Source organism: Mesoplodon bidens, assembly GCF_964165515.1.
Source record: "Mesoplodon bidens genome assembly, chromosome: 1".
NCBI classification, from domain to species: domain Eukaryota; kingdom Metazoa; phylum Chordata; class Mammalia; order Artiodactyla; family Ziphiidae; genus Mesoplodon; species Mesoplodon bidens.
Genome location: NC_138176.1, coordinates 59500353 through 59525569, shown reverse-complemented (window position 1 = coordinate 59525569; position 25217 = coordinate 59500353). Strand labels below are relative to the sequence as shown.

Sequence of the window (25217 nt, the reverse complement as noted above, 5' to 3'; positions counted from 1 at the left end):
GAGAAGGAGGACCCACTTGTGGGCTGTCGGGGGGAGACCGAGGGGCTGCCCCGGCCCAGGAGCCTGCTCTTATTTCTTCCACCTTTGCCATCAGGTGTCTGCTGCGGAGCTGCGGCGTATCCGGGAGACGAGAGGGGCTGACACACGCACGCACACAGGACTGCCGTTCAGCTGCCTCCTGGGGTCTCCTCGGATTAGCAGATACCACAGACCCAGCTGCCATCTCTCCAACGTCCGGAACGCTCCGGGAGGACTCGGGAAGCGGACACCTCCAGCTTGGCCTTTCCACTCTTTCTGACCGGCCGGCCAGCCATTCCCTACTCAGCCTTAGCAGGATCTCTCATCCTCAACTTGGCCTCTTGGATTTCCTCTCCCGGGGTCGTGACTAGTGGATATTCCTGCCTGCTGGGCGGCTCGATTGCCCTTTTGTCTTTTCTGCGTGACCCCGGGGAAGGCCCTCGTGCGGAGCGTCTCCAAGGACGCCGGGGCGGGAGGCGGAATTGCCCAGACATCCTTCAGCGAAGTGCATGTGTGTTTGCAAATCGTCCTCCGCTGTCGGTAGACGACGAGGACCGGCCCGGGCTGCGGAGGAGCAGCAGGCCGGTGGGGCAGGCCGCGTGAGTGAGCCTCGCCAGGAGCCCCGCAGCGCGGTCCCGCGCCCCCTAGGCTGCGCGTCAGCCCGGTGCGCCCCCGCGCGCCATGTCCAGTCGTCCAGCGCGCTCCGCTCCCGGCCCGCGGGGCTCCTGCGCCTTCTAGTTTCGGAGAGCCCACTTTGACCGAGGCCACCATTCCTACTGAGCCTCCTTCTTCTGTCTCCTACCGTCCCCACTGGAATTGGATTTGCAGAGGGGGTCGGTGGAACCGGATCACCCCTGTTCCACGCGCAACTGGCCCCTGCATCTTCACGATCTTCACCGCGGTTGGGAGCTCCAGGTCTTTTACCTCCAAGTTGATATTTGTGAGGCAGACGACGCGTGATCTCCTCCCCGCTGCTTTGGTGTCTCCCTGTAGCCTTGGCCGGGCCAACTGATCTTCGGGACCTAAAGTTGCCCAAGGAGCGCCTGCCTTGCAGGAGGAGGGTGAGGGGAGCTGAGAGGCGCGTATCTGTGTTAGCTTTACTGCCTTGAATATTACTGTTACTTCTGTATTATCTTGTGCACGTTATCCGGACACTCTGGGTTGCTAGACTCGCGCCAGGCACTGGGCCTCAGGCACAGCGCAGTTCCAGCAGAGCAGCAAGCTAAAGAGAAAACCCCTGGCGCCGGCGAGCTAGGAGGCGGCGGGGGAAGATGCGCGGCGTGGGCTGGCAGACGCTGTCCCTGTCGCTGGGGTTAGTGCTGGCGATCCTGAACAAGGTGGCGCCGCAAGCGTGTCCGGCGCAGTGCTCCTGCTCCGGGAGCACAGTGGACTGTCACGGGCTGGCGCTGCGCAGTGTGCCCAGGAACATCCCCCGCAGCACTGAGAGACTGTGAGTATGGGCTCTTCCTCCCCCTTCCTCCCCACTATCGGGGTCGCGCAGCCCCTGCGTCGAGACTGGAGGGACTGAGCGGCACAGAGAACTGTGCCTGGGGCAGTCCTCACTAGCTTTCCCGAAGGCGCATCCTGGTCTTGAACTCTCTGGGAGGGCGCTGCCCGGGGAGGGGCCACTGCCCAAGGAGGGGCGGGCCCGCTGGCTGCTGCGCTTGGTCCCTTCCTACCGCTCCAGTCCCGCCACTCGCAGCCCTTTGCGGGCGAGTTCTGTGAGGCTGGGGAGACGGGGAGATGGGGGACGAATAGTTGCGGATGCCCGGGGCAAGGGAGACGCGACTTTGTTCCTCAGACTCTGCAAACGGAGTCACCTTGCGATTGGGAACTGTCGCGGGTCGGTTCAGGGCCGAGTCCCGGCTCTTGTTACCGCGGGGTGGCGCGAAGAAGGGGGTTTGACGCGGGAAGGGGGTACTCAAAAGAGAGAAACCTCCTCTCCCCGGCTTTGTGTCGCCCTCCTGGGGACTGAGGCAGAGGAGACGGGGTCGTGGGGCGGCTGAGCCCGCCCTGGGGCGCTTCTAAAGGCCGCGGAAGGAAGGATGCCCCAGGACGGCAGCAGCTTTCGCGGTGGCCGCGCGCAGCCCCCCGCGACTCTTCCCCCGCCTTTCATTTCCCCTGGGAGGAGGCGGCGGCGGCGGCGAGCCCCAAGGACCTGTCCGACGGGGGAGGCTCCGGAGGCGGACCACGTCCCGTCGGCTAGGCGAAGTTAGGGCTGGTTCTCCAAGCGGAGCCGGCCAAGTCGGGTCTGACCAATTTGGTGACCCCGCGGCCCTCGGCTGCCCCCTTCGGCACTTCCTGCTGAGCCCTAGTGCCCCCTTTCCACCTTTCTGGCAGTTTCTGCGTCCCTGCTCGTGGCAGCATCTCCCCTTCCTTCCTCTCTTCGCGGTCTGCTGCCCGCAGACATCCCCGCCTCCCTGTCTCTGTGAGCCTCTAATGAAGAAGTAATCTCAAAGCGGGTGTTGACGGCCCACGCGCCGCTTGTGGGGCGCTTTCCGAGTTCAGGGAAGTGGAGCGTGGAGGCCGTTCTCTTTGTGAACGCAGAGGCCGCCGCCCCGCGCTTCCCGGGCGCACGGGGCGCGCTCCCCTCGCCGCTGAGCTTGGGCCCGGCGGGGCGAGGGCGGCCGGGGCAGCGCTCTCAGGCTGCGCTCCCCGGGCCCCTGCGCCCCCAGGTTGTGATTGAGGGGGGCGGACGGCGGAGGGGACCCCTTGGACTCGCAGGTTTCCACCAGCGCGGCCCGCAGCGCGTCGAGTCGATCTTCTTATCCAACCCATTTTTCTCGCCCTCAGTTTAAAGGCCAGAGTTGAGCCATTCCTTCCCTTGCCAGTGGCTGCCCCATCCCGAGCCCCGCTGGGCCTCCCGCTACTCCATCTCTGCCCTCCTTCCCTGGCCCGCAGCGCTGGGCAGGTTGAGTCCCTACCCAGGGTATCTTGTCAGAATGTGATCTCCCAAGTTTGTCTGGGATTGGGGGCTGGCGGTGGCGGTTGGGACTCAGCTTATGGCAAGTAGCCCGGATAAAGAAAGACCCCAACCACTGTAGGAACAATTCGATGGTACTTTGCTCAGCAAGGAAAATGGGTTGGGGAGAAAGCAGTGCAGAACTCTGTTTTAGTCCTTGTCATTTCATGCTATTTAGAACAGTTTAAAGTTTAAGCACTAACATGTCTTATTCAACAGAAAGGGAATGATTCGGGGAAAAAATAGCAATTGAGTTTTAAGGTCCTTGAAAAAAATGTATCCCTATGAGGGATCTATAAAGAAGTTTCAGAAAATAGTTTACTCAGTGCTGGCTTATAAAATTATGTCATTGACAACATAAACACATTAAATACACATGGTGTTTTAAAGTCAAGGTAAGGTTTACTTCCGTGAAGAACATTCAAACCGCAGCAAAGCCTGGTTTTATTTGAAATGATTGGAACCAGGGCAAGTTTAGATCTTGACCTAAGATGCCAGAAAAGGGGTTTGTGACTCTTGAGGGAAACGTGGTGCTGAAATCTGAACAAAAATGTCAGGGCCTGAATACTATTTCCACTATTGCCCTTGCTAGTAGTTTTCACTTTACAGTCACAGCGGGTGTCCCTGAGCTGCAAATGAAGAGTTTCGTTTTCATACAAACATAGAATTGTTGGAAGGTAAATGCTTATAAATGCGAGTCTTTGAAGTGCAGTTCTTTTGATGGCACTCTAACTTTACTCTTTGCCTTAGGAAGTTTAGCCATGGTGCCACCTAAGGATAGGGTTCTGAATTTTTAAAATTTCTTCCTGAATAGTATTGGAAAAGTGTTCCTTTAACTTCCTGAAGGTAACTTTTTGGGAATGTTACTAACAATAATAGTAAATAGCAGAATACCTGTGAAATTAATATACACCTCCTTGTAAAAGCAAAAAATTGAAAGCATCCCATATACACACAAAAGAGAACGTCTCTTGATAACAGAACCACTTCATTTTCTTGTCATATGACAGCAAGCATGGACTCTGTAAACTTAATCATTTTAAAAATTTTCTTTCAAAGATGACTTCCATTTCTTTCTCTTTTACTTTGCAAACTACTTTAGTAATTGGAACTGATCTTTTATCTCAAAGCTCTTATTTAGTTTATATTTGTCTTTGTTTAACTAGATAGTGGTAGAAATTAAACAGAACTTTCATTTTCTTACTTGTTTTCTCTTAGGGATTTGAATGGAAATAACATCACACGGATTACTAAGACAGATTTTGCTGGTCTTCGACACCTAAGAGTTCTGTAAGTATGTTCTTCTGTGTTTTGGAGAATTCTCTTTTGTTTTTTAAGGTTGTGTGTTTTGAATTGTTACTGATCTCAGTTTTAATAACTGTCTCAATGACAGAAACATAAAATTTTAAAAGGCCTTGGTTTTGTTTCTTTTTTTTGTTTATCAGTGTACTTCAAGTTTTAATAAAAATGTAGGCCTTTAAGGCTGGATGCAAGCCATAGAAACAGTATAATAGAAATGACTTCAGATGTTTGCTATACCATACCGTAAGTGCCTTATGCATATAAAAATGTAGAATAGTTGCTTTTACAATATGAATGAGTAATGTGAGACATTTGATATACTTTTAGGATTTGAGATTAACTGTAAAGACTTTAGGTGGGCCTGCATTTTATTATTGCTAATATAGAAATGTTCAGACTTTTCTAGCAAGCAACATGTACCTATATTTTGTAACATTAAAATCAAACAATCCAGGTTTTCGCAGAGTTTTTAGTGGGAAATGTTTCCCTATAAAAATATGTTGGTCATATTTTGAATCGTTTCTTGTAGTTTATATCTTTGCAGCTCTTATAAAATTGTTGCAGTATGATTACTTTTTTAATTAGTGTGTTGTTAGTTGTGAATAAACAATCATTTGAGATTCAGTGTAGTGTAAAATTGTTTCTACCTATAGATTTATAAATCTTTACATTGCAGTGCACATATGCTTTTGATCATTGCGTGTTCATAGTTCATTTTTGAAAAACACATTTTTGGCCTTTATGAATTCTTCCAATTTCTGACATATATCCATCAGTGTATTGAAGAATGTGTATGATGAATTATTGTATGTTGTTTGACAGTTAAGAACTCACTTGAAAAACAGCCATCAAAGTTGTAGTGTCATGGGTTACTTTTCGGGATATACTATAGTTTAAGGTTCAGGATTCTGACGAAATTTTGTGAGAAACTGAATTAGTATTTTTTATGAAAGTTTCGTGATGAGGATGCTATTTTCCTTTCCTGATTTTTCTCAGATATAACATTGTTAGATTTGATATAGAATCTCAAACCAGAGCAGTATTTAACTTCATAAAGGGACAAGTTTTCAGTTGCTGAATTGACACTTTTTCAGATGGTGAGTGGTAACATTAAGACTTCTGTTATACTTTGCATTTCAGTCAGCTTATGGAGAATAAGATTAGCACCATTGAAAGAGGAGCATTCCAGGATCTTAAAGAACTGGAGAGACTGTAAGTATTTTCAGTTCCAAACTTATGACGACATAACAATATTTTTAAAAATACTTGCATTTCAAGGACCATGTCTTCAATTTCATGTCTTAGTCTTTGTAAGTTTACAGAAACAAGAAGTTGATAAAGTGATTTTCAAACTAATTTACAATAAGAAATAATGGAATTTTTGCATAAATAGTACTAACTTGTACAAGTTCAAAAATACAGACTTACTTCCCTGAGACATTTACTTCCTTGGTAACCATTGCTTTGGTACTTAGAGATGTACATTTTTTCTTATTTTTCATCTAGTTTGTTTTATTTGCTTATGTAGGAAGGAAGGTGGTAATTTTATTTGCATTTATGGTGCATTATGGAAAGAAAAGAAGAGTTTTGCTGATAGTTATTTTAGTTCCCATGCTATTGCTATGTGTGTCATTAGTGACATTTTAGGAAATATTTAAAGTTCTTAGTGATAAAGATTTGCTTTCTGATATTTAACACTTGTGGTGAATATTTTTAATAACTGCTATTCACAGTTTTATTTCATTATTTTATAGTAGCTTTCTAAATATTTTTTTGCTGGAAAAAGAATTTAGTAGAAATGGAAGTAAGAGTTGTGTTATCAAAGCACATCATTTAACATTGATTGTTTTTTTCCAAGAGGATCAAATGTGGACTTCAGGATTTAAAATACATTTTTATTTTTTCAGACACAAAATTTTATGGATTGTTATATATTACTGGAGGACCATTATTATTTTATGCCTATAGTGTATATATACAAAAGACAAAAACCTCTGCTGAAATAATTAGATAAAATACAGTTTGTCATTTGAAATATGAATTACATATCTGCATATGTCTTTTAGTAGCTTTGCATTTCCTAGGGCAAATATCAGCTCTCTTAAAAGTAGTAACAATTATTTTAATGTTTCCATGCCTGCTTTAAGAGGCACTTTAGGTAAAAATAAAGATTTTATTTAAAATAAAATTTATTTATTTAAATAAATTTATTTATTTAAAATAGTGAAATATGAAGTTCGTTTAGGGCATAGAACGTACTCAGATTCACTGGGCCCAAGGGCAAAAGTTAATTCTGTGTAACTGTAAATATAAAAGTGGCTTGTCGATTTCTAAGGTATTTGTAAATATAGGCTACATTTTTATAACCTAAAGTAAAATTAAACAGAGATATCTAATTTATTTTGCTATAAAATTTTGTTCATGAATAATATTACAATATAGGGATATAATTGTGGAATTCAAAATAAATTTAAAACCACTACTTAGAGCTAGTTTTGGGGAGGAAATAAAAATAAGTTAAATATTTGGTTAAGTTTATAACAAAGTTTATAAGTTCATAAGCTGTTTCTTAATATATAAAAATACTCTGAAAGTATTTATTCTTTGATCTCTTTTATGAATAGCTAATTTCTAGTGAGAACTTGGCAAAAGTATTTTTAATTCATCCATTAAAAACTAAGCATTAGTATAATTTAAATGTTTAGTAAGATGAATAGATAATTTAAAATTATCATTTAAACATTAACAGTTTTTTCATGAATAACTTTTATTTATTCATATATATGTGTTTAGTAGTCACATATATACATTTTTCCATGTGAGAGAGAGATATATATATATGTATGTATATGTATATTTTTTCTTAAACAACTTCGATATCATTGAAGGATTCTCAGTGGCTTTCATAAAGTCTGTATTTTGTTTATATTGTAGTTTTAAATATTTTCAGAAACACTGGAACAAAACAAACTTTCTCATTATTTTTCAAGCCACTTTGGAGTATCATTTGAACTTTCTTCTTGAATAAATTAACTTTTCCTAAAAATTATTAACCAGATACCTTATGACCTGAAATTCGATTAAAGTTGTAAGTAGGTACTATTTTTTGACTTTTGCTTCCCCGGGAATGTCACTTCATCTCAGAACAATTTTCTATTCTACGGAGATGCAGTCAGATGTTTCAGAGTGGGAGGAGGATTTGTAATTTTGAATGAAAACTAATATATATGCAGGACTTCTTTAAATCAGCCCAGCTGTTGGCCAAGAGCAAATATTTCATATTTGTGAGGAAAAGCTGAGAAAATTCCTTTTGTTTACAACTGCCAAGTCCATCTGATGGAAGCACATTGTTATCTGACAGCCAATTCATCTCCTTGGGACTCTGGAATTCAAAACCATTTCTTAGGAACATTGTGGATACACTTTTCAAATATTTATTTCTTTAAATACATTAAATGGCAAGCAGTTTTGCTAAAGAATGCATTCAGGTTATTGTGGAACAAACTATTTAAAATTTTTTTCAGTATATTAATTATAAAATAAAAATTAAAAAAGCTACCCAGAGAGTTCTATAACCAAATTACTGTGGCCTTATAATAATATTATGGTATATATTCTTATTGTAGTAGGTGATGTCATTAACATCACACAAATTGCCTTTTTTCCCCCCAAAAGTTGCAAGAGAAAATGTAATAAACAGGAAGTAATCAGTGAATTAACTTTTAAATAATTATATCTTGTGTGAGTTTATATGTTTTTTAGCAACTTAAATGTGAGTTTTAAATTCAAACTCCAAATTATGTAAAGGTGTATAAATGCAGGTTTATCTTGTGAACGCCATTTATACTGTATATATATATAATATATAATATAGCAAGTTAATTTTCTTGCTATATTATATATATATATACCGTATATATATATAATATAGCAAGTTAATGTTTCTTAAAAACATTAACTTTATTCATATGCAATTTATGGTTCTAAGTTATTTTTTCATGTTAAAATGATAAAATCAGAACAATTCCAAATATTTTGTATTTCAAAATTATGTTTTTTTCTTTTTATTCTATGTTGATAGAGTTTTAACTTGATCAGAAAGAAGACATCTGAGAACAGAAGATATGAGCTGTGCCTTTTAGAAATCCAACTTTTAATCTCTAAGAAACAGGGTCATGTGATTAGGTTGGATTTAATTTTAGTATAGGATGAGAAAATCATTATTGGTAAATCAAAGCATTATAGCTACAAAAGAAACACATTTTTTCCACTTCAAAGAATTTGATGAAATACAAGGTTATCAGTCAAAATGTCAAGAAGTAGATGAGTATTGAAATCCTCCCTCCCTTCCTCCCTTTTCTGTCTCACTGCATCCTTTCCCCTCACTTCCTTCTTTGTATTGTATAGAGAACAACAGCAGATGATATGATGATCAGAATGTGGTTATGAATCATTGTAAAAGGAATAAGTTTTAATCACGCCTACACACTATGAGCACACAGTATTTCCTGTTTTGACAGTTTCCTACTCTACACCCTGACCTAACATGTGCACTGGTGGATTCCCGTGGATGCTCTGTGTTACCAGTAGTACCTGCTTATCTGGGATGAGAATGAAGCCTTGAGAATATGCCTCATGTAGATTGTATTAACAGGTCTCATATTGTTTAATCAAATGTTCAAATGAAATCTAATATAGTTAAGTGACTAGATAGTCAATGGAAATTGATTAAGGAAAAACAAACTACAAATAAGCTACAGTAAAGAAACATTTAAGAATTATACTTATTTATATTTCACGGAAGATGCCTTTGTATACTTGCAATAAAGTCTCCATGCAAAATTATTAATTCAAGGTAGTTCTTGGTTAGTGTATAATGTGTTAGAAGGCTAAAAAAATCACATTGGGACCCCTGACTTTTCTATGCTGGTGTAAAGTTATGTTGTTCACTTATGTCTTATGGGATTATGCTGCAGTCATTAAAGTTCTATTTTAGGACCACTTCAGTATTTCACTACTGCAAATCATCTGCTTTTGTAAGTTCCTGGATAATACAAATGCAAGAGTATGAGAAAGGTTTTGAAATATTTTAAAGGTTGTCCAAAAAAAATTAGGGTATTTTGTCCGAAATGCAACGAAACACTCAATGCAAAATAAAATGTGTATATGCCTAGGTTACATTAATGAGAATCAATAGCATACCATTGAAAACCTTGGATATTAGATATTTCATTAACTTCACAGTCATACTCTTGCAATAAGGAAATTGCAGAAGTGATAAAGGCAAAGGCTTGGACTGCACTTTTTTTCCTACCAATAAGTTGTAAAGGCATTCCTATAAGACAATATTGCTTTAAACATTCCAAGTTTTGGTATCTTTGGATTTGAGATTACCTTTTTTTCTACTAACTTTGTCATTTGATACTCATTTTTGCTTGAAAAAAAAGAGTCCTGAAAATATTATTATAATGAAGCCATGCAAAGCCTGTTCACTTAGCTATTTTAAAGTTTCTATCAAGTAAATACAAAGAAAATACTCATTTTAATTTAGAAATGTCTTTACAATAGAGCCTAAATTTGACTAAACACTATCCTCTCCTTAAAGGATATCTAAAAGGCACATGTATGTTTTGAAGGTGATGCTGAGTTATTTCTCCCTGGGTGTGCATACCATGCATAGGCGTGAGACAGCCAATGTGAGGCTGAGGAACTACGGCACTCTAGAATTTTTGTTGTAGGTCGCTATACATGAGTTCAGGTAGAGAATATGTTGTGGAACAGGTCTGAAGGAAGGCTCCCCTTATCCCCTGTTCATCAAGGTGGAGAATCCCTCTTCTGACTCATCCTACAAGTTTATAGGCAACACATAACGTCCTTTTTCTTGAAGTAAGGGCAAACTAACAGTGCTAATCTCCTTGGAAAAGAATGCAAACTCATCTTAAAAGAATTGTTCTCTGGCACCTTTATACCCAAGTTTAAAATCACGGCAGTTATTTTCTTGGGAAAGGCTCTTTAAAGAACATCTCAAACTCAGCAAAGAGGCTAAGTATGTACATTGTATGAGATAAATCATGCACCTAGATGTTCAAGAGTATATCACTATCTGTGATAGCCAAATATCAAATTATTTTCACCTGTTTGTAAGCAATATTGAACGGTTTTAAATTACATTTACTGACTATGGTCTTAGAAGGCTTTAATGCCAGTACACTATTAGAAGATTTGCAGAACATTCAATCTGTCTGAGAGGGTTTCTCATGCAGCGTTTTTTTTTTTTTTTTTTTTTTTTATGGGCCTTGAAGTTGAACGGTGGTGAGAAGGCCTGTTTGCTCTTTGTGGGCCGTTTTATAAATTCTGAAACAGCAAGGCTATTTATTTTTCCCACATCTGTTTTGGGCTCATCCTTTGTGATAGTGTTTGCTGGATGCTGTGTCCTTTATACCTCCCCTGAAATGAGTAGTTTAGTTTGCACTGTTACAATGTATTTGTGGAAGCGACGAATGTCAAATATTTTACATTGAACTCTGTCTTTCATTCCTGTTGGATACCTTTCTGCCTGAATTATGCCTTCTAGACTGAATTTCACTTTACATGGAAGGAGAGACTTTTCTGTATGGACTTTGTATATATTGCTCTTATCTGTTTTCAAAGCAATTTATATCTGCTGGACTGGGAGGAATATTGGTGAAAACACTTTCAGAATGAAAGTTTGGTAACAATAGCACTGATTTGGTTTTAATGCAATTGGAATCTTGCTTTAAGATAACATTAACAAAAATTTGTTTGATTGTCATCTTGGCAGTGTCTGTCCGCCCTGGATGCAGGTGGGGCTTCATCTCTCTGCTGCTGCCCCGCTCAGTGTAGATAACCTAGACTCCCCTCGGTGTAGGCACCTTGTAATTTTATATGCTATTGCCTGGTGTCCTATGAATATTGGCAGACACTCATTGGTTGTACTGTTGATTATGCTTTCTAAACAGATACAAACTCTTCTACCTGCTTTTAAAACATTAGATAGGAGTGGCATCAAAAAACCCTTGGTTTCAATTCCACTGTGAGATCTTGATCAAATTGCTTCATCTTTTAAAACTGCAGGTTTATCATCATTAAAACAGAAACAATTATCATATCTCATAGTATTGGTACACGATTTTAGTAAGATAATGCACAGAGTTTCACAAAATGCTTGACACAGAGTTAGCACGTAAGGAACTATTATTATTATACATTTCAGCATCTCCTCTCCTGTTTTTCAGAAGCTGAGTTTCAGAATTATTTTATCTTATTGAGCTAATAAAATGTGTCTATAATAAATCTGACTTTTAAATATCCATATTTACTATCATTTTCCTTCTCATTTTCTTATAGCATATAATCAATAGATGAGATGTGAAGAAAGTACAAAACCTTCTCCAAATTTTTTTCAGAGTATTTATCAAAATCTCTGAATGTATAGAGAATATCAAGAAGTAAGGGGAATGAATAGGAAGCAACATTTTTATTAATAAGTTTTTGTTTCCCTACCACAGAATATAAAGGGTGAAAATACTGATATCACTGCTGAAAATATAAACTTTATCTAATACTAGCTAAATGTTAAAAATCTTTGCTTTAAAAATGTTAGCATTAAAGGCAAATGGAAATTTACCTGATAAGAAGGCATTTATGTTTGAGAAATAGAAGATTGTAAAAGATAGACTTTTTAAGGCAGCATTTATCAAATACTTGTTACAGATCAGGCGCATTGTAAATACCCTACATTTACAATGACAGGTAGATATGAGACTTGCATTTTTTACTAGCTTTGGTAAAATCGTTTTCATTTTAAATTTTGGATTGGGGTGAACGTTGAAAATGTTAGTTGAATTGAGGTGAAAGTTGAAACAATAAGAGACCTCCAACCTCTAGTAATGGACAAGTCACAGGAGCAGCTGGCAGATAATAATTTGAAACAATGCTTGTCAGTAATGCTTATGCTGCCCTTCAAGTTGAGGTTATTAAGAACCTGCATTTCAGAGGCCAGTGATCTTTAGTGTGACCCAGAAAGATCATTCACCCTACTGAAGGTCACACTGAAAAAATAGCCCATAGCACAGAGGAAACAGTTGCTGAGATCTTTCTTATCTTTACCCTAAAAAAATGTGTCTCAGAGACACACATTACACACCTTTCTGAAACCATGAATTTCTATCCAGCGAATTTTCAGTCAGTCTCCTGAGATCTTGTGGGCAGATTCCATCTAGCTGGTGATGACACAGGAGCTGAATATCACTGAATCTCTTATCTGTCCTTTGACACAATAGAGTATCCTTGCTGGGAACAATTGGTAATTGGCCCACCTGGTATGCTTAATGCAGCAAATTCATGTTGGTTCCCATAAATCCTCTTCTGAGATGCCCTTAATTCACTACATGCTGTTTATCTGTTCTTGGACTATCAGATTTTAACTTCTTTAACACATTTACATTAGAGTTATTATTATGACATGCTCATCTTCAAGCTACTAAGAAGTATTCTGTGGTATTAGAAGAAGCTAGGTTACTTTTTCTCGAGATGTGTTTATAAATTGTTGTGCACCTTGATAGTCTAACTTAATTCTGTATTTTAAAAACTCCTCTTTAGTTTAAAAACTTAATTTCTGGTCATTGTATTAGAAATTCTGCTTAATTTTTTTTCCTTTATTGGATATTTTGGAAGAGTTTCACTTTTTATTTTAATGTTTGTATTTCCATTTATTCTTAGTTCTAATGGAAGGGGAAATAGAACAGGAAGCAAAAGTGTATTGATACTCTTTTAAAGAAAAAAAGTGGAATCATACTATTTTTCTATGCATGTTACCATGTCACCTATTATCTGCCTTTTTTTGTATACTGCTGTGTCTATACACATGGTAGGCTTAGACACATTAAGATCATTCATAATAATTTTCATGAAATAGTGATAAATTACTTGAATTCTGAGAAAAATATTTTATACATATTTTTGTTTTGCTCTCAACTTTAGGTATTTTAAATAGATCATTAAAATAGTGAACTGCCTATGCAGCCAGTTTCTTTTTTTTTTTTAAACTTGGTGTTTTATTTTTAGGTGATTCATTCATAGATATTTAGGAAGTGGGCTGTGTAAAACTACATTTTTCCCAAAAAAGATTGGTAAAAAGGAAAGTTGAGGATTACATTATTTTGAATTATTTTGAGGAATGTTTAGACTGTGTCTCTTTGAAAAGAGTGATTCAGAGGGTATGTTCTGGAGTCAGCCCACCTGAATTCAGGTTCTAGCTCTACTTTCTATGAGCTGTGTGCCTTCATCCAAAACAGCAGTGACAGTAGCACCTACTAATGGGGTAGAATGAATGTGATAATTCATGTAAACTTCTCAGAACAGCGGCTATCACCTAGTAAGCTTAATATATGTTAGCTATTACTTTGGGAATGAATTAAGAACCACTAAGAATTTGAAAAAAAATTGAGAAAAGACACTGCTTGCACCTTATCTGAATTATCTACTTTCTTACAATATCCGAAATGATACCAACGTAGACCCATTAACAAGAAATCTAGTAGCAGCCCTCAGTCACCTGTATATATGAATTTGTTTCACCATATTGAATTCCTTCCAATTTCTAGATGATGTTGAGAATGGCATGGCTGGGGTAGGTTGAAGGAAGGGAAAGGAGGCAATTGCTGTAGAGAGCACATGAAAGTAGGTTTGGTGGCAGGTCTTAGGTTACCTGGAGGGTGGCATAAAACCTAAGGCGGGTACCTTAGGGAGCATGCCTGGAGAAAGTTGCCTGAACATAAAATGCACATGCTAGGATTTTGCTGAACTATATCAAAATGCAAAGAGCAGTTTTTCCTAAGGACCTAATAAGTGCCCGGGAAGAAGGAAGGAAATACACAGATATGGCCTTTACACTTGAAGAGCTTACAGTGTAGTGGGAATCAGACCAGTATGTGAATAAATATAATATAGTGTGAGGGACTCTTATTTATCTAATACTATGGGCATATGGAGACACAGGCAAGGGAGGAATCAACTTTAGGAGAATCAGGGGAATTACACAGAGGATTTAAGAAAAGACCATTTGGAGAAAAGGGAAAGCTCCGTACAAAGAGTTGCCTCTGCAGGGGCTGGGGACCTGAAGGAGCATGCTTGTTTTGGCTGGAGAATCATGGACGATGTTTGTTAGTCCAGTGGTTTGGATCAGATTATGAAAGCACATCTCTGTCATTTCAAAAATTGCAATTACCTCTTCGGACAATGGGGAGTCTTCCCTAGACAAATTCTCATTAGCCCTGTTGTGAATACTTGCAATCTATGTTTTCAGACACAATAGAACAAGGTCATCATTAAGTTATATTTTACCTCTGGAAGTACTCTTTCCTCAGAACCATGCCTGGCAAAGAAAAAAAAATAAAAACTTTTGGTTTCACTTTACATTTAACCTTGTTAAGTGCTTTATTCATCAAAATTAGTGTAGGTGAAAAGTAAGTCCACCCTCTCACTACTGATTTTATTATTTTCCCTCTGACTGTCTCAGCATACATTTTTATGAGCATACATTTTATTAAGTGCTGAGAGTATTTCTATAGATGACCAACTTAATAATATGAGTTATGTAGCAAAAGATGGTAAGCATAGCTATCATTGCCTCATGGCATTTTAGAGTTGGAAGAAGTTCTGAAGTTCACCTTGTCCAACTTTTCACTTAATGCAGAATTTCTTTTTATTACATCTGTTGCAGGGAAAAAAATGCATAGCCTCTGCTTGAATATATGTGGAGTAAGGAGTTGAGAGCTTCCTAAAGCCGATCATCCCATTTCTTAATATCTTTTATACTTAGAAAGGTCTTCCTTATGATCTACTTTCTTGAGTTATAATTACTAGTGCTATTCCTGCCCTCTAGAGACTAAATACCTGTAATTCTGCTCCCATCTGATGACCATTTAAATATGTCATCATATTTAAAACAGGGCAAGATTGATATGCCCTCTTTTCCTGCCACCTTAACATTTATCTTTACCACAAGAAACACCTCAAGTTTCTTCAGTGTGATGTTAGTTTCTGGACGTCCTTACTCTCCTCTAGAGCTATAGCAGCTTATAAATCATTTAAGTGTGCATTTTACATCAGCTTGTCATCGTTTTATTTAAATTTGGGAAAAGTAGAGAGGATAGATATTTATTTTTACTGAAATATTAAATTGTACACTTAAAATGAATGAGATTGGGATATGAGTACACGAGGGCTAGATTTTGCCACTCTTTAGTTAGTGTGCATAGTCCAAAAGAGCTTAGTTATGTAGTACCGGGGCTTAAATTGAGTTAGAGTTGCAATCAAATTCTTTTCTAAAATATTTAAAACATCCCAATATCAGTTAAACATTAAGAAAACATTACTTAAACATTTTTGCCCTCATTGTTAGTTATAACTCAGCCTTATTCAGTTAAGAGTCAAGAACTGTGGATTGAGGTTTTCTTGTGATTTTGCCTAGAGGTAGAAACCATGCTGACACTTTCTTATACATTTTTCTGAAACTAAATGAAAAGCTAAAAAAAATGAAATTTCCACCTCCCTTCAGTACCTTGGCTGAAAATTTAGGTCATTTGGGACAGCGTATGAATTATTTTAGGGCACCATTTAAAATGGTATTTCTGCTGTATGTTGAACTTGCCTAACCTAGACACCAGAGTCTGAGTCCAGAAATCCTGTTTCATTGCATCTGTGCTGGTTGACTGATGTTGCAGGGGATGTGAATTTAGAGTTTAGGCCCCAGTAATCATCATCTGAGTAAGCACAATGGAAAATTGCTTTAAAGAGTCATGTAACAAAAGGTGTAACCAACTTCTGATTTTCAATGCTTGAATTCTCTTGAATGTCGTTTTATTCTTTCCTGAAATACAGGATGAGGCATGACACTACCCAATCACAGTCTCATTGTTGGGTACTTTCTATGTAACATACGCTTTGTTTTTGTTTTTCTCAAAAGGCGTTTAAACAGAAATCACCTTCAGCTGTTTCCTGAGTTGCTGTTTCTTGGGACTTCGAAGCTATACAGACTGTAAGTAGACAGAAATAGTTATTGTTGCTTTGGGTAGTGCCTCGCGTTTTATTAAATGTATTTTGGATCTGTTTCCTTGTGCTTTCCTGGAATCTATTCACCTATTCACCCGTAGATTAATGGATTAAAAGTTTGCCTTTCTTTCTTTTCTTCTTTTCTCTCTCTTTTTTTTCTTTATTTTTTATTTTTTTGGAAATTTATGATTTGTTTTCCATTGGTTCCAGTTCTTTTATTTGGTTAGCATTTACTGATTCATGTATATGTTATTGTAATTGTATTATTCTTTTTTGGTCCTGATGGGGAGATTTACCTAACTTCTTTATGGAAACTTTTGATTAAGTTCTGAAGGGAAAGATTGCCACTGCACTTCCTCTTCAGAGGAAGTTGGCAGTGTTTTCTTGTAAAGTTGGGGTTTTTAATGTCAGCTTTCTTGATATTGTTTCTGTATTCACATAGTGTTTATTAGTCTGGAAATATTATTATAAGGTATTTAAAGAGGACTGTAAACTTCCTCTTAAATGTTCCTTTTAAAGCCAGAATTCCAAACTGTGCAACATGAACGACTGTAAGGGTTTCATATCAAATACGTCATTGACTGTTAACAGAAGTACTTCTTTGGAAGGAGCGTAATGTGAGTTTTAGGCAGAATCGGTTTTTCTTCTCTGGAATGCTTGTTCACTGACCTAATGTGCATAGTGAAAATATACTTTTGAAGGCTTTTAAAATTAGATTTTCAGCCATATGAATGTGCAGATGGGAGATAAGCTACAAAGTGTTGGAAAAATAAATAACAATGATTATTGATGTTTGTGGATGTTGTGGAAAATCGTTGGGATATGTAGAATAAATTGCTCAGCCTGGCTCCCACCTGGATGGTGGGGAAAGTCCCATATGGTCACGCTTGTGGGGTAAGTGAAGAGATTGCTTTTTCTGAACTTGACTTTGTAGCCACAGCTTCGTGGTAGCCTACTAGTTCAATATTGTTATGAATTCCAGAAGTAGGAAGGCCCTCTTCCCACAGCCCTCCCCCAACACTGTATCTCAGTTAGGATCTGTGTTAGGTCCTCCTCACACCTTAGCTGACTATATAGAGAATTTTCCCAGCAGGCGAAGGTGGGGCCAGCTACATACCAGGTCTTCTCTCTCGAGTCTGACTTTCCTGATTCTGTTCCTCTAAGGATAGCCAAAGTCACCTAGCAGTATTTCTCCTCTGCGTTGTGTTCCCTGCTGGTTAATTGGCCCAATTTAAGTAAATTTAAAAGAATCAAATAAAGAAACCTTGAGACCGCCTTTTTAACAAGAATTCTCTAAGGACTATTTTTACCAAGGAAACTAGATGTAGGCTGTTATGAAAATTATATGTATGAATATAAATTGATACTTGTATTTAATTATTTGTGCTTAGTTTGCAAGAAGGGCTACAGAGGTGGTTTTAATAGATTCTACTTTCTGCTTTAACTTTTTTTTGATTGAGGGGATTTTGAAGAATTGATTTCAAAGCTAGTATACATTGAGTGCTATTAAATTCCTACTTTGCTAATAATGTGCATATAAAAACAATCCACGTTGTCTAGAAAATTGTCTGTTTCCTATGTAGCTGTGAAAATATAATTTAAATGGAATGACTGTTATAGCTAGAATTAAAATTATTAAGCTGAAGAGAGGAAAATATAGGAAGTAACTTTAATACTGTCTCTGAGAAACTAGAATGTTTGATTTTTAGTCTGGAAGTACTTGGATTAATTTTCTTAGAGGGATTCAGGTGGTATAATCTAGTACAGAATCACTTATCAGCAAATTATATTCTGTTTAATATTTTTCCCCCTTTGACAATGTCATATAATGGACCAAGGGATTTTCCCTTATGTTTTGTTATGATTTTATAACCTTATGAAGCTGCTGTATGAAAGAAGATGACTTGGAATCCTTATATGAGTTAAAGAAACAGAACCCATAAAACTATAAGGCAACATTTTCTAGTTAATTAAAAGCATGTTAACAAGTGGGGCGATAGGCAGGTAGAAAACGTGTTCAGAGTCATATTGTGCCTGTTTCGCTCAAAGGATTTCCCCTAGGGAGTAATGGAAGATAAAATTTTGTTTCTGATGTGGGACTAGTTGCAAGAGGGACTTGAAGGCTTTGATTTCCTGAAGTTAGAGCTTGATGGCTTAATGTTCAGTACTGATTGTGACTTGACACCTGACATAGACACTGGATACACATGGAAACATAGAGGTGTAATTTTTTCTGCTTCAGGAAAAAGGAATCTTCTTTTGAGTTGAGGCACTGTTCTCTCACCTGAATTAGACCTAGTGGATTGTTAGCAATGATCTTTCTCTTAAAAGGAAAGTCATAAGCTACATGTAACCAGTTTTTTATGATGGTGATCACTGATTGATTAAACAACCACCATTAAGAGTATTTAATAAATAAAGGAACAAAAGCTTGTGAAGCTAACTGCCTGTCTAGTTTAATTTCCAAGAGGAAGGATGCAAGTTCAAGTATTCTTCATATGATACAGGTGCCTAGTAGCTAACCAGAAACAACTGTTCTGACAGATGGAAAAATATGCACAAATCTACATACAAAAATGTCCTTTAAAATGTTCATTTAAAAATGAACTTTTTTTTTCACAAGAAGGATAAGTGACCAAACAAAAGATACAGAATTTTGGACAAACAACAGGACAATATGTTGTGACAGGGAAAAGTCCACTGGTAGTTGTATTTACATATCAAATGATCGACAGTTGCCCTACTGTATAACTCAGTAGAACCATACACATCTAGAATTCATGAAAGAAACAAATTTAGATTTATTTTCTGTTTATAAATTGATGCATAATGCTAATTCGTACCTCTAGTTCTTTTCCTAACGTATTTTATCTTTTACCCTTACTTAATACTATTGTTTCCTGAAACATAATCAATGAAAAAGTTTACTTGTTTTACTATATAGTTCATACACTGATGTTTGACTTTTATCATTGTTTGCTTAGATTAAATCTAAGCAAACTGGACATTATACAGATTTTCTTTGTGCCTCTGTAATGAATAATCGCCATTTGACTCTTGGCTGAAAATGAGATGCCAGGTGAAGAAGCACACATGCTTTTAAAAAAAAACTCTAAATGCAGTATAAAAGAAAAAGAGGGAACACTGTATATGAATTATGATTCGACACGGTTGGTTGCTGCTAGCGGCCAAATATGCTTTTCCTTTGCTGTCTGCTCCAATTTCTCTTTGGACGGGTTGAGAGAGCACTCCATGTTCAGGTCAAGATGTTTGCTCAGAAATAGTAGTACAGTTGCAGCTGTGTTTGTTGGAGCAGGAGACTAGTTTAAAGAGCATTACCATTTATCCAGTCCATTAACAGAACTCTGTAAAATAATACCAACTCTGCATAAACTACAGGACAGTGTAATAAAATTACAAGCGCTTGTTGACAGATGGAAAGTGTAAGTAAAGAAAAAAGAAAAGTAAAGGGCCATAGGTTGGAGGTTAAAAGATACAGCACATAGTTTTCTTAGATTATGTAGATACTCTGTCCTCCCCCTTTTGCTCCTCCTCCAAAACTGAGGTTGCACTTTTATTATCAGTTTAAGAGTGGAGAACATGATTTTCAGAAAAATTAGGAGCTGGTTAACGGACAGAAATTTCAGTGACTTTTGAAATGGTCGATTATGATTGAAATTTATGAGTAGCTTATACAGATGTTCCTGAAAAACATAACCTTAAAGGTGACTTACCAGCTAGAGTTTGCAGCTACTCATCTGGGCTCATTAGAGAGGAATTTCATTGCTAGTACTGTGGTTAAGCATTCCGTTATAAATATTTGTTTTGTGGGTTTCAGTTTATTTCTTTGAGTATTACATATTTACCCAGACTTCTAACATAAGCTTAAGTAGCCAAACCATGGTGCAGAAACTCATTTTTCACTTGTATCTACTGAAACAAAACAAAACTAACAAACAAAAACAAATACATAGGTCCCAGTGGTTCATTTTTTTTACTTCTTTAAATAAAAACTCTTTATTTCTGGTTAACAAGTGGTGTTTCCCTAGAGACCTTTGGAGCCACTAAATTATCTAACATTATAAGTAGTATTTTTAAAGCCAAGGACTCTTTTTATGGCCTAGTGACTCCTTACCTGAGACAAATAAATTTTGAGCGCTTAATTCATTTGGTCAGGTCACAATTCCTTTGCTGTCGGATAGGATCTCAGATTCTCCAGATACTCTTTGATAATAATTATTGGGAATCTTTAAGAGGAAAACTTAATTTCTATTAAGGTAAAAATTGATTTGTGAAACATAACAAATATACAGTGAAGCTGCCCTTATTTCCCTTTCTTGTAGAAGGACCCTTAGCTTTTGATTTTGGTTTTTAATAGTTACAAGGGTAACACATGCTTATATTAAAAAGGTTTAGGGGACTTCCCTGGTAGTCCAGTGGTTAAGCCTCTGTGCTTCCACTGCAGGGGACTCAGGTTCGATCCCTGGTTGGGGAACTAAGATCCCACATGCCTCGTGGCCAAGGAAAAAAAAAAAAAAAGGTTTAGACAATTCAGAAAAAGAGAAAAGTAAGTGGGGATAGAAATTATTCATGATCTCACTATTCAGATATAACCACTAGTATACTTGACAATTATTAGTAGATTAGTTTTCTTTTTCTTTTAAGTATGCTATAAATGCTGGTATACATGCATTACAAAAACATTTTTTTTAGTATCCCCAGGGTTTAGTATAAGGCTTGACCTTTAGAAAGCTCTCAGTGTTTCATGTATTGAATTAAATCTCCGTTGGGCTCAGGGTTTGTAACTTGAATGAGCAAATAGTAACACTGGGAAGGTAGTATGAATAATGGGGAACCAAATTAAATTTAAAGGGTACCTTGGCTAATTAAATGTTTGTCCCCTTAGGTTTTCTAAACATTGAAGGGTATCGGTAGACACTGAAAAATCAAAATGACCCATTTTCCACCTAAGCAAAATATACCTTAATACTGCACTTATATAAAACTAACCCCCCTCCCCCAGTTCTCTGATGCCAATTAAGTCTCAGGATTCTTGGATTCAAAGATAAAAGCAGAAGAGAGCCGTGGTGCCTGTGTCAGAATTCCTCTTGAATTAATTTCTGCCAGCTCTGATTAAAGTGTGGGATCCTTAGAGGTGTCAGGTGTGTAGTTTCCTGCTTCATTTTACTCTTGGCCTGTTTGGCCCCTGCCACAGTAAATCCGACAGTGGTAGTGCAGGAATTGCAGGTTATAGTTGCCAAGGTTACTGTGGTCCCGCCACATCGACATCATTAATCATCCAGGGAGCTGCCATGATAGCTGCTGTTGATCTCTGTTGCCAAGACTGCCAGAGAGCTTCAGGTGCAGAGAATAAAAGTTGTCCAGAGGTGGTGTGTCTGTGTCATCATTTGATGCAAGGATACACTATTTGTATTTTTAATACTGATACCTTGCTAAGGGGAACAGATTGACTCTTTATCTTTGAAAACATAGACTTCATATGAGAGATAACACTTAGGAAGGTGTTAACTGTCAGTGATTAAAACCTCAAGTCCCTTATTATTTATTAAGTAACTTATTAATTACTTATTATTACTGGGCCCAAGGGACTCTGATCTTGCCACTTAAAAAAAAGATATAGGAGGAGTATTTCACTGAAAGAGATTACTGTTATATAACCGAAGGTTTGTTTTTAAATAGGTAGACAAAACACTTCATAGACTGATATCTGGACACACCTCAGAGTAGCCATTACCACTTGCCATGAGAAAAAAATAGACAGCCATTGAATAGGACTTTTGTTTATAAATCAACATGCAATCGTATGATTTAGAAATTATAAAAACAGTGAAGATTAGGACTGTATTTGAGATTTTTGCCAGGCCTCCTGTGGGTAGTTTTTACTTTAAAGGCAACACTAATAAAAGACTTGTTACTGGAGAACATCAGAAATTGGCAAGTTTCTACTATTGCCAAGCCACCAACTAGACTTTTTGAGTGTGAAATCCACAGCATAGTTCCTGGCAGAGGAAAGTCAAGTGCAGGAAGGTCTTTCCCACTCAAGTGTACTAGTTTAAATAGTTGCTTTCCCAAGTGTAAATGTTTCTGTTTCTACCAGCATATACTCATAGTTAGCCAACTTGAATTTGGTGAATCCTGTGATAGGTGCAGGGGAGAAAAACTGGCATGGTGTGTGGCCCTCTGTAATATGGGGCATTTGTGGACCTCAATCATCGCTAACATCTGACCTGTAATATGTAAATTAAAGCCTACAATGTTCATGAAGACTGTGTTTTTTTTGAAAGATGAATTTAAGTATATGGTTCTCATATCAAAAAGATATTATTCAATACACACCATCAGGGAATATTTTAAAATTTGACTATAAATCATAAAATTGCCACTGCCATCTCAAGATTATAATTTGGTGACTGAAGTTTATATAAATATCAATTCTAGGAACAAGTGTCCATAGTGTGTTAGTTCTAATGAACTAATTTTAATGTGTTTACATTATGTTTTAAGACACTGAAATCAATTTATTTTATGAGAGGTTGCATAAAATACTAGTGCTTAAATGCCTACTCAGATATTAGTAGCTTTGCTATCTTTGTCAATCAATGGACACCTCTGGAGATAAGGTTCCTTATCTGTAAAATGGGGATGATATTTACCTCCTGGTAATATTTCAAGTCACAAGATAAATTCTGTATTCAAAAGAACATTGTCAACTTTCCAGTATGATAGAGATGATGCTTGTAGGATTATCATCCTCTCATTGCAAAATAGGATGAAATAATAGTCACACAGATGTCCTTGCAAGTTGGCCACAGTCAGCAAATCTCCCAGTTCTCTTTCACGTCTCTCTTACATTTATTCTCAGTGTAATAACACATACATAAGCATAACCACATTAATTTTTTAACACTGCAAATTAGCATAAGATGTGCATTTGCATCATTCCAATTCTCCTTACTTGGCAACACAAGTTACATTAAGGCCAGAATGTTTTTAATGAGATCTCTTACCCACTCCCAGTTGATGATTCATACAATTTTAAAACTCTTATATAAAATGAATCAAGTATAGAAAAAGAGGCTGTGATTCAGGAACTATTTATGTTGGTCCACATATTAAATTGTCATTTTAATGATGTGTTGTCTTGAATAACAAAATGAAGGAAAAATACGAATTAGTTAGAAAATGCTGAGTAAACTCCTTAAGGTATAGGTAAACTATATTGAAAGTTATTCAGGAGATTTATGTTGCATTGCTAAAAAACATTTTTATTACTAAGATTTCAGTTTTAAAAACAATATAAAAGAATTAGTCCATTGAACTTGTAATATACAAATATAATTTGATCTGTGGAACATCCTGCCACCTTTACATAAGCTGCATATGTGATTTTCAGTGCATTTTTAGACTAAACATTTTGTCAAAATGCAGTTCAAATTGCAAACTGTTTAACACTTTGGATTTAAACAATGATTGATAATGAAATAGCTTTGAGCCTGAAGTTATTTTTGTTTTGTCTGTTTTTATCATAACTCCAATACTTTTTATATGTACATAAGCTTTGCAGTCAGATGAATGTGTATGTGTCCTCTTCATTACCTGTTACCCACAACCAAGTTATTTGCTATCAAGGAATTATTTATAGAGGGTTAACCTTAAAACATTTGATAAAGTGTGATATAAGAAACTTAGTGCAAGAGTTTAAGAAAGCCTAAACTCTAGAGAAGGAAGCAATGAAGAGTAAAAAGTCCAGTCTTTGGCAATACCCATGATCTAGGGTACAACATGGCTGTGTGAAATGTTATTAAGAGAACATCTGTGCCTCTTGAAATGTCCCCCAAATGAATGTGAACAGCTAAGTATGGCAATTTGATTTAAGCGTTTTTAGAAAAAAATGTAAAGAAAAGAGAAATAAATACGTCTGGAAACAGAATGGAAAAAGATAGCTTTGCCCCCTCATGATAGGTTTCTTCTACTAGTGAAAGATTAAAGCTTGAAGTATGTGAATAGCTGAGAATAGCACAGAGAAAGGTTGATTGCTTCCCCTCCAACAGTTCCAACTGATTGAAAAAAAGCCTAAAGTTTTGTTTGTTCTATGTCTTAAACCATCAGAATTCTCTTTTAGGACCAGAGGAATGCTCTGGAGGAAAAGAATCCAAGGATAAAAAGTCATTGCAAGCCAACAATTGTTCCTAATCCTCACAAAATGCTGGAGAAATTAAATTTATTCTTTATTGCTCAAAGTGTTACCTAGGTCACTGGGCGATGGGAAAATTGCACTGGAAGTAGAGTAGGCGCAAGCTTTGTTTTGTGTCTAGATGCTTAACCTTAGACACGACAAGGCATCTTAGAGTGTGGTGGGAACTTGGTTCAGAGCATTAACACCAAGACTTTTATTACCCAGGATTTATAATAGGCTGTGCTGTCAGGAGATGAAAATGTTGTGTTTACATTGCAGTGTTAAATGATCATTTAATTAACACCTAAGGGAAAAAAAAGTTGTGAAATTCTTAGCAGCTTTTATTGTTGGTTTCCTGGGAGGTTTTAATATCCGAGTTTCATTGAGAATTCTTTTTGTTAGTAGAGACACAAAAGACACTATACACTTCTTAAGGAAGACAAACAGTTTAACCTTGACCCTTTTTTTCCTAAAGTATTAATTTAAATTACATTTTAAATCTGGTGTGCTTATTTAAAAGGTTTCTAGATTCGTATCTTAAAAATATGTCTTAATTAAACACTTTATTTCTATGTAAACATCTGGCATTAAATATTATTTAATTCACATTCTAAACTTTCTGCTGTAAAACATTTGAAATTACCAATTAATTTACCTTAGGTG

The 25217-nt window shown here is 37.4% G+C and overlaps 1 protein-coding gene across 2 annotated transcripts in view; it reads left to right on the top strand.

The window, feature by feature from the left end:
- The first annotated feature begins 370 nt into the window (after window positions 1-370).
- The window catches only part of SLIT2 (slit guidance ligand 2), a 378953-nt gene continuing 354106 nt past the window's right edge, over window positions 371-25217 (top strand). For both annotated transcript variants that reach the window (XM_081253775.1, XM_081253774.1), the window contains exons 1-4: window positions 371-1468; window positions 4199-4270; window positions 5423-5494; window positions 16272-16343. In XM_081253775.1, the coding sequence (XP_081109901.1) occupies window positions 1290-1468; window positions 4199-4270; window positions 5423-5494; window positions 16272-16343 (395 nt within the window). In that variant the 5' untranslated portion in view covers window positions 371-1289. The remainder of the gene's footprint in view (window positions 1469-4198; window positions 4271-5422; window positions 5495-16271; window positions 16344-25217) is intronic.